A 10,996-nucleotide genomic window follows, 5' to 3' on the forward strand; every position below is an offset into this window, starting at 1 on the left:
CCTCGGCCTCCCAGAGTGCTAGGATTACAGGCGTGAGCCACCGCGCCCGGCCCATAATTAAAACTTTTTAAAAACAGTTCTGAATCAGTATGTATACATATTTATGTATTTGAGAGCTTGTCCAGAGACTCTCACTCTGTCACCCAGGTTGGAGTAGCTGAGACTACAGGCGAACGCCACTACACCTGGCCAATATTTTTTATTTTTTGTAGAGACAGGGTCTCACTATGTTACCCAGGCTGGTCCTGAACTCCTGGACTTAAGCCTCGGCCTCCCAAAGTGGGAATTACAGGTGTGAGCCATCATGCCCAGACCTAAATCAATATCCTTAATGATTTAGGCAAAGAAATTTCTTGACAGAAACTATTACAAGTTCATGAATAAATATGCTTATTTATAAGTGAGTGAAGGAATCACCAAGAGGACAGGTGAGCTCCACTTAAGTCTGAAGAAGCCCTTATGGACATCTACAACCATTTGCACTATTAACTCCAAGTTGAGTTAATTCAAACTGGTTTTCCATATACATTTACAATTTTTTTTTTTTTTTTTTGAGACAGAGTCTCACTCTTTTGCCTGGGCTAGAGTGAGTGCTGTGGCGTCAGCCTAGCTCACAGCAACCTCAAACTCCTGGGCTCAAGCAATCCTCCTGCCTCAGCCTCCCGAGTAGCTGGGATTATAGGCATGTGCCACCATGCCCGGCTAATTTTTTCTGTATATTTTTAGTTGTCTGATTAATTTCTTTCTAATTTTAGTAGAGACGGGGTCTCGCTCTTGCTCAGGCTGGTCTCGAACTCCTGAGCTCAAACAATCCGCCTGCCTCGGCCTCCCAGAGTGCTAGGATTACAGGTGTAAGCCACCGTGCCTGGCCCACATTTACAATTTTTAAAGGCACTCTACATTGTACATAAAGTTCTTAAACCCTGAATGTTCCTCAGTACCTCCCCTAAAGGACTCACTGCTTTGCTGAGATAAAAATAATCAAGTTTTATTATTTATAGCCCCAAATTGAAAATATGGTGACAATTTTAGTTCAACAACTTCCCGTTGTTACCAAATTATTTTTTTTTCTTTTTGAGACAGCGTCCAAGCTGGAGTACAATGGCATCATCATAGCTCACTGCAACCTCAAATTCCTGGGCTCGAGCAATCCTCCTGCCTTGTCCTCCCGAGTAGCTGGGACTATAGGCACACGCCACTATGCCTGGCTAAATTTTTTATTTTTAATTTCTGTAGAGATAGTGTCTCACTATGTTGCTCAGGCTGGTCTTGAATTCCTGGCCTTAAGCAATCCCCCCATGTTGGCCTCTCAAAGTGCTGGGATTACAAGCATGAGCCACCATGCCCAGCCTCAAATCATTTCTTATGATAATCATAGTCTACCTTGTAAAATCACCCTATATCACCATATATGAATGTCAGTGCTTTAATGTTAGAAAGATGTTCTCTTCTGCCCAATGGAAACACTTTTCACAGAACAGCCAAAGAAGACATATATTCTTCATGAGAATTTAAAAAACATAACAAGAGGTAAGAGGAAGACAGAATATTCAAAATGTAACCTAAAATGGAATTGTACCTAAGCTCTTAAAACTGCAGATCTTTGAGAAGATTCACTATTTACACTAAAAAAAATTACCATTACAATTTTCAACCAATTATTTCTAAGGCAGAAAGTTAAAAATACACATTTAGCCACTAGTAGTCTTTAGCCATATATTCCACCTTATTCATAGTATAATTCTATGTTCTATTATATAAACTAGAGGTCAGCAAACCACAGCCTATGGGCCAAATCTTGCCCACTCCCTGTCTTGTAACACATTGTTTTATTAGAACACAGCCGTATCTATTCACTGTGTGCTGACTATGGGTGCTTTTACTCTACTACAGCAAAGTTATGTAACTGTGACAAAGACCAATTTGACCAACAAAGCCTAAAATATTTACTATATGGCCCTTCACAGAAGTTTGCTGTCCCCAGTACAAATTTTCAAATACATAATACCATAAGTGTTTAGCTGTACATGATTTCCAGTGAAGTCCTAACATTTTAACATACTTAAAAATTACTGTGAAACTTTTCATCTATGATTCAGTTGGCCCTCAGGCTATGGTAAAACTTATCCTATCTTTTTGTCCTTTTTCTCTTTGAGAAGTATTAAACTCTGGGTCTTGACACAGTGAAAACAAAATAGCATAGTCAAGTATTTCTCAATTGCTAGGGAAAAGTTTAATTTCTTTGGGATCTGATAAAGATGTAAATGTAGGAAAAATACTGTATCTAGAAATAAAGAAATAGATCAATTAAAGAAAATCATATTTTATTAAATTTAGCAATTTTTTGATAAGCTTATATTGCTACTTACCAGTTAGTGAAAGCACAGAAGTCTTTGTTAACCCTGAGACAGAAGGTGTATATCCTGCTGTAGAACTTTTACTAGAAGAGAACATGATTTAGTTTAAAATACAAGAATATGCTTCTTACAATCTCCATCATCTAACTCTTGGGCTGTTTTAATCATGGTAATTTAATTTATGTGATTCTCTCCTAATCCTAACCATTTATAGTTTTGTCTCCCGGGTTAAAGGGAAAACCAGACATTCATCTATTGTCAGGAGAACTCTGTTGTGATCAGTTTACCATATGAACATGCCACTGGCTTCTTTATAGACACAAACAACATAAATAGCAAATGGGGCATACTCGTACCCATTTAAAAGTTAAGTGGCATATGTGATACAGCACCACCATTTTCTTCATAAAATGATACATGGATTCTGTGATGTTATTAAATAGTGTCATGTCAGTGTTCTTCCCTGAATGCCAGGATACCTATTTTTATGCAAATTGGGAGACTTCAATTATTTTTTAATAATAATTACAGAAGAAAACTGACAAATTATTGGCCTATAAAAAGCTCAAAATTAATTATTTTTATAATAATGTAACTATTTCACATATGTAAAGATGTATGGCTATAAAATTAAAAATTATGTTAAAAAGTGAATAGCTGACAGATCGTACCTAGCACACTTCTCTAAGTTGCCATATTTTGCATGAAAAGCTTGATTATTAAAAGACTGGCTTCGAATCAATTTGGATTTCTTGATTTCTTTGCCTAGAGTAATAAACAGAAAAAAAGGAAAATGCATCCAGTTCATCCTTAGCTGCCCCAATTCCCATTCCCTCCTGAACTACCATCATTTTCATAAAACACAGATGGGCCTAGCATTCTTTTCTTAGTTTGAGCTGATGGGAGTATCTCTAGTAGTACCCATACTTCCCATTAATAACTACCGAAACAACTAATGATAGAAGGCCAAAGTTGTTTTAGAATAATATATCTCATCTTATAGAGTGACTTTGCCTGTAATTAATTTTTATAAAAGGAAAAAAATGTATAAAAGACACATAAAAAGAAGTTCTTTCTTACTTGTTGATGGAGAGACAGACGAGGGTCCAGGAACAGAAATGGGGATGCTCTTGGGCAGACTTTGCGTTGGTGTCTTACTGTCTCTACCTAAAAAAATCTCTGTTTTAAGTTCTATAGTTTCCTCTGAGACCTTATTAATCTCCATAAATACATAAGACAATATAGAGAATATGAATCACTATCCCTAGCTGAGCAGTTGTCTTTTCCAAATATTCTTACTTTATATATTTACATATTTCAATCTTTGTTATTCAGTGATCAATTTCATAATCTAACAGCTGTAATCAAACTTCAAGCTTTCCTTTTAAAGAATCTGAACCTCCACACTGGTTCCCATCTTTTATTCATGTATTTCTAACATCTGTACCACATTAAACAGCCAATTTTAACAAATTTTGAAAAATGAAAGAAAGTGAAGCAATTTTCCATATCACATTAAAAAGTCTGCATGGTCTTTCAGAATACCAGGATGTAACATAATTATGTAACTGAATGGTGAAGACATAGAAAAACTACTTACGTTTCTTTTCAAAAATTTTATCACTCATGGGCCTTCCATCATTGTGTTGCTTCTCCTTCTCTAACTGTTCCTGTTATTAAAACAGTATCTTAGAATTAAAGATACAACTTAATAGATTTAGAAAAATTGTTCTGAGAAATTAAGCTTTAGAGATACAAATAAAGGTTCATAAAAATGTCTAAGTGTTTTTTTTCCATATTAGTATCTAAAGAATTCAGGGCTTTTAGATTTGTCTCTTTTAACATTTACAGAATTATGCCCTTGGGGGTCTGTCAAGCTAAAACAATGAGTCTGGTATTATTGTTATAGTGAGCCTTTATTTTCTAGAAGGTATTTACCAATTCTCATTAGCAAAACACTTGTTACTATTAGTCATTTCAATTTCTGATTGGTAAATGGCAAAATGACATTTTTCTTTAAAAAGATTTAGAGAAAAAGAAATGGTCTCTTAGATATTTTTAAATGCTTTATTGAAGTATAATACACAGAGAAAAAGTAGACAAATTATAAATGTACAGCTCACTGAATTTTCCCAAAGTAAATACACCTGTATAACCAGCTCCAATATCAAGAAACAAAACATTACCAAAACTTGGAAGCCCCTTCTTGCAGTTGAACAAATAGGCAAAAGAATCAATGAACACATGATGTTCTGAACAAACTTGGCATAACTGACATGCATAGAACACTACATTCAACAAGTGGAGAACATACATTCTTTTCAAGTGCACATGTAAAATAAAGACCAGGACGGAGAAAATCAATAAGGAAAAGAATTTCCACATAGAACTGGACCACATAAAAAAGAAGCGAATGGAAATTCTAAAACAGAACCCACATAAAACTTAAAAATATCATTAGGTGGGCTTAACAGAATTATCTGTTTTCTCCATCTTTCCCTGTATTATCTTGATCATATTAATCACAGTTATCTTTAAGTCCTTGTCTGCTAACTCCAATATCAGGATCAGCTGTGGGTCTTTTCATATTGTCTGTTTTTGTCTTGGGCTTAGGTCATTTCATACTAAAATTTTTCTAGCACCTCCTTATTCACTACAGCTTCTACAACTGGCAATCTTGAACTCTAATCTCTGTCTTGGAAGACTGCCGAAATAATGTACTTTGCTTTTCAGAGGATTTCCACTTAAGTTTTTAATCTCATAGCACATGAATTCTCAGTAGAGAAATATAAAATATTAAAGAAATGTAAATTTTTGAAGTGAAAAATATTGGAAATAAAAAAAAAATCACTAGATAGGCTAAGCAGCCTAATGAAGAAGACAGGGGAAAAGTTGATGACACTGAAGACAGACCAACAAATTACTCACACTGAGCAGCAGAGTTCAAAAAAAAAAATTTAGAGCAACAAAGCCTCCTGGACCCGTGGGACAATACTAAAAGATCTAACATATATGTAATTGGAGACCCAAAAATAAGACAGAGAAATTGGAACAAAACATATATTTAAAGAAATAATGGCCCAAATTTTCCCAAATTGCAGAGTGATACACACTACAGATTCAGTAGGATAAGCAAATTCAAAACAGGATAAATTCAAAGCAAATCATGCCTAGCCACATCAAAAGCAAACTGCCAAAAACACAGATAAAAGAAAAAATCTTGGAAGTGGCCACATAAAAACATTATCTACAGAAGAACAGCAATTCAAATGAGAGCAGATATTTTATCAGATGTTATGAGGCCAGCAGACAGACAGAAGCACATCTTAAAATGCAGAAAGAAAAAGATAATTCACCAAAACTAACAAAAGAAGAATTCTATACCCAATGAAAATATTTTTCAGGAATGAGGGTAAAAATAAGACATTTTAGATAAAGGAAAACAAGAGAAATTGTCACCAGAAGACCTGTGACACAAGATCTGCAAAACAAAATTCTTCAGGCTGAAAGGGAAAAAATACTAGAGGGAAATTTGAATCCTAAGCAATGAATGAAGAGCATTGGAAACAGTAAACATCTGAGCAAACAGAAAAGTTTACTCTCTTAAATTCCTCACGACATACATGACAATTTAAAGCAAAAATTATAACACTGTCTGGTGGGGTCCTCAATGAATATGTAATTCATGACAACCGTAACATAAAGAATGGTGTGGAGTGGGTAAAGTGACCATTGTTAAGTGAAGTGGTACTATATTAACAATAAGTATACAGTGAAAGGTTAGATATATATATTGTAATCTCTAGAGAAACCACCAAAAAATTAAAAAAAAAGAGAGGACAACATAATTCACTAATATAAGAGTGAAACAGGGGTTAGCACCATAGATTATCACCATATATTAAAAGGTTAATATGATTATATTATAAACAACTTTTTGCTACCAACAAATTTGACAGCTTAGAAGACATGAGGGAAAAAAAAAGCAACTTACCAAAACTGACAAAAGAAGAATTAGAAAAATCTAAATAGTTTTTTATCTAGTAAAGAATTACATCAATTACCAAAATCCTTTCCCAAATAAAAACTCTAAACCTAGATAGTTTCACTAGTGAATTCTGTCAAATACTCAAGGAAGAAATAAAACCAATTTTATAGACACTTTTTCATAAAATAGAGGAGTGGGAACACTACTCATCTTGTTTTATGAGGCCAGAATAACTCTAATACCAAATCTGACCCAAAAATGATAAAAAAGAAAATTAAAGACCAATTTCCCTATGAATCTATGAATACAAATGCAAAATTCCTTAACAAAAACATTAGCCAAGAATCTAACAATAGAGAAAAAGGATAATATATCATCATCAAGTAGGGTTTATCTCCAAAATACAAGACTGGTTTACTATTTGAAAAATCAATGTAATTCAGGGTATTAACAGAATGAAGGAGAAAAACCAAATATCATTTCTATATATGACAAAATGCAACAACCATTCATAAAAACTCTCAGCAAATTAGGAGTAAAAGGGAACCTCCTCAATCTGATAAAAGGCACCAACATAAAACCTGCTGCTACCATAAGACCTAACAATGAAAGATTCAACTGTTTCTCTCTAAGATCAGTAAAAAGAAAAGGATGCCCACTTATCCCACTTTTATTCAGCTGGAGGTCTTTAATTATACTGGAGGTCCTAAAAGGCATAATATTGAATATTTAAAGAAGATATGATGGCTTACATAGAAAATCCCAGTTTTAGAAAATCTAAAAAACAACTTCTAAAACAAATAAACAAATTTAGCAAGTACAAAGTTAATACACAAAAATCAATAATATTCTACCATGGCAACAAAAAACTGAAAAGAGAAATTTAAAAATTATAATTCCACTTACAATAATGCCAAAAAAACATAAAATACCTAATCATAAATCCAGCATAGACTTCCTTAAGCTCTATATTGAATGCTATCAAAATTACTGAGAGAAAAGAAGGCTAAATAAATAGAATGGTGGATACTATTCATGGACTAGATGATTCAGTATTGTTAAGATGGCAATTCTCCAAATTGATGTATGGATCAATCCTAACTAAAATATCAGCAGGCTTTTAACAGAAATTGACAAACTGATTCTAAACTTCATATCAAAATGCGAAGGTCCTAGACTGGCCAAAGCAATTTTAAAAAGAAACATTGTTGGAGAACTTACCCTACCTGGTTTCAGTGATCAAGACAGTTTGGTATTGCCAAAAAGATAAACATATATATCAGTGGAACAGAATAGGGAATCAAGAAATAGACACATATGTATATGAACAATTGATATTTTTAAAAGGTGCTAAGGCAATTCAAGGGAGAAAGGAAAGTTTCTTAAATGGTGCTAAAAAAGCTGGATATCCAGATGGAAAAAAAAATAAACATATATAAAAATTAACTTGAAATGAATCATAGACCTAAATGTAAAACCTACAACTAAAATTTCTAGAAGAAAACACTGGAAAAAGTCTGTGATCTTGGTATACACAAAGGATTCTTAGAACAAAAAAATATAAGAGAAAAAATTGATAAACTGGACTTATGCAATAAATAAAAGATAAGCCAGAAACTCCAAGAAAATACTAATATGTATATCTGACAAAGGAGTTATATTCAGAATGTATTAAAAATGCTTACATTTCAATAGTAATAAAATAACCCACTTTAAATTCTGATAACAGACTTCATCAAATAAGAGATAAAGATGGCCAATAAGCAAATGAAAAGATGCTCAATGTATTTAGGCATCAGGGATATGCAATTAAAAAAAACTATGACATGCCATTACATACCCACTGTATGGCCAAAATTTAAAACACTAACCATATCAAGCATTACAGAGGATATGGAATAACTAAAGCTTTCCACGGCAGCCAATGGGCACGAAAAATGCTACAACCACTTTGGAAAACACTTTTTGTTTGTTTTTAAGTTAAGCATACCATATAATCCAGTCACTCTATTCCTAAATATTTACCCAAGAGAAATGAAAATATATGTCTACCCAAAGACTAACGTTCTTGAAGGCTAACTTCCCTAATGTTCACAGCAACTTTATTTGTAATGTCCCAAAACTAAAAGTAACCCAAATGCTCATTAAGAGGTGAATGGATAAATAAATTGTGGTATATCTATAATATGGAATCCTACTAAGAAATAAAAAGGAATGACCTACTGATACATACAACAATATGGATGAATCTTAAAATAATTACATTAATGGAAAGAAGCATGACCAAAAAAAGTACATAATATATGATTCCATTTAAATAATTCTACTAGAAAATGCAAACTTATCTATAGTGACAGAAACTACATCAGAAGTTGCTGGGGACTGGAGTAGAAGAAGACATGGATTACAAAGGGGCATACAGAAACTTGGTGGAATGAAAATGTTTCATATTCTGATTGTGGGGATGGTTTCTTGGACATGTCCACATGTCAAAACTCATCAAATTGTGCACTTTAAATATACGCAGTTGTTTGTCAATTATACTTCAATAAAGCAGTTTTTTTAAAAGGCTCTCAAATATAGTTTTCCTTCTGGTTGATAAAAAAACATATTTCAGAAAATTAGGACTCTTCTTTAGTCAAAGAGGGAAAAAAAAGTGGTGTTTTAGGAAAAAAGAAGTAGTGTGAAATTGAAATAAATTACTTTTGAAGTTTAATAACAAAACAGTTAATATTGGTCAGAAAAGAGAGCATGTGTATGAGAGTGAAAACAACATACCATTTCCAAAAGAAGTAGTTCTTCTCTTTCTTTCTCTTGATCTAACAAATCCTTTTCATAAAACTTTTTCTGAAACTGTTTAAAATGAAATTGTGAAACATTAGTGGCAAGTTTCTGCCAATTTTTAAATATTCTTTTCAATATAAACAAAAGAGAGTGTATTTACCGCATCCATAGACATTTCCATTCTGTCCAACTCTAATACAGTCTATAAAGAAAGTTTTAAAAAATTATTCGACAGCAATTAAATGAAACCAAAACCAACCAATCATTTCTCTGAGACTCCTTTTCCACAGGGAAGTTCAAAGAGAAGACTTCTTCAAATTCTACCTAATTCTACACTGTATTTATAATCAACCTCTACACAGTAATGCCAGGATCCATTTTAACTTTGAAAAGGTTTTAACCTTAAGAAGAGCAAGTCTAGAGGCATATTTTAAATACCAAATGCATACAATTTAACTAATTTCTAACAACTCCCGATGCCAATCTTTGCTGGATTTTCAGAAATATAATATTAGCTTTTGAATTTTTAAAAAGTCTTTCAGCTAAATATATATGAAATAAACTATCATTTGGCTTAAAATCCTTAGTTCTCTTCCATAGAATTTTTTTTTATCACTATGATACTCTAAGCAATAGAAAAGACTTTGCTCTGAAAGTATTCTCTCAATTTACTATTGTCTTTCAGAATATACTAGTTTGAAACAAATTATTCCAATCAAACAATGGTGAATCTAATCCAGGTTTCTATCTCTGATAGAGGACAGTACTTCTAACATTTATTTTACAAGAGGAACTCTAATGGCCAAAACATATTTATATATTTATATGCCCAAAGCTATGCATTACAAACATAAAATTTATTTAAAGCTTTATTTTTATGCTGAAATTTATGAAAAATTTACAATTTATGCCATGAAATACCCCCTTGTTAAATAAAGTTACTTCCTATATTAAAAAACTGATTACAGTAAACCATTCCATTTTTATCTCAAAGCTTTGTGTAGCTTCCTCAGAGTTTCTCATACTAATAAATCATTAGACTACAAAATTTTTATGGGAAAAATTGACTTCATGTGAAACATACTTAAAATAAGAGCCATATTCTACAATAATCCATTATAGATTAAAAATCCATTAATTTAATGATATCATTGTACCTATATGACATTCGCTTGTACCTATATGAGGTTAGCTTGTATTATCTCTTGAATTAATAAATTCTTTGGGAAAAGTAACCCTTTCATGTTTATTATTTGGACAAGTTAACTACATTGCCTAAACTTTGTACTTAAATAGTAAGGACAGAACAAGCAGGTAGAAACAAGTGTGTGTATGTGTGTCTGTGTGTGTGTGTGTGTGTGTGTGTGTGTGTATGTTTTTAGATTTAGCTGCATGTCCAACTCTGGATATTTTGGGTTATTACAGTTAATGAAAGAGGAATTCATATTTCAGTAAAGATAAAATTAAACTAATTAATACTAAGTCACCAAATCACTTCATTAAAAAGTTCCTCATGTGACATCTGCCAATGATTTTTAGAAAAAAGAGAAAAAAATAAAAGGAGCCTATTTTTTTCTTACCATCGATGCTAATTATTTATTGCATTAATAAACTAATTTTTCTCACTACAAATAAATGCTCAAAAATTACATGTCCTGAAGTTCACATTCAGATTCATAAAAGTAACCACTTTAATTTGACTTGATCTTATAAAAATATTAGTTATAGGCCAGGCACGGTTGCTCACGCCTATAATCCTAGCACTCTGGGAGGCCGAGGTGGGCGGATCGCTCAAGGTCAGGAGTTCGAGACCAGCCTGAGCAAGAGGGAGACCCCATCTCTACTAAAAATAGAAAGAAATTATCTG

The 10,996-nt window shown here is 32.8% G+C and overlaps 1 protein-coding gene across 1 annotated transcript in view; it reads right to left on the minus strand.

The window, feature by feature from the left end:
* The window catches only part of PPP4R4 (protein phosphatase 4, regulatory subunit 4), a 133,079-nt gene that overhangs the window by 12,210 nt on the left and 109,873 nt on the right, over nt 1–10,996 (minus strand). The window contains exons 17-22 of the mRNA XM_012655192.1: nt 9,290–9,331; nt 9,124–9,198; nt 3,958–4,027; nt 3,438–3,524; nt 3,029–3,122; nt 2,370–2,440 (exon numbers count right to left, since the gene is read on the minus strand). Of these exons, the coding sequence (XP_012510646.1) occupies nt 2,370–2,440; nt 3,029–3,122; nt 3,438–3,524; nt 3,958–4,027; nt 9,124–9,198; nt 9,290–9,331 (439 nt within the window). The remainder of the gene's footprint in view (nt 1–2,369; nt 2,441–3,028; nt 3,123–3,437; nt 3,525–3,957; nt 4,028–9,123; nt 9,199–9,289; nt 9,332–10,996) is intronic.

Source organism: Propithecus coquereli, unplaced genomic scaffold (assembly GCF_000956105.1).
Source record: "Propithecus coquereli isolate 6110/MARCELLA unplaced genomic scaffold, Pcoq_1.0 Scaffold468, whole genome shotgun sequence".
NCBI classification, from domain to species: Eukaryota; Metazoa; Chordata; class Mammalia; order Primates; family Indriidae; genus Propithecus; species Propithecus coquereli.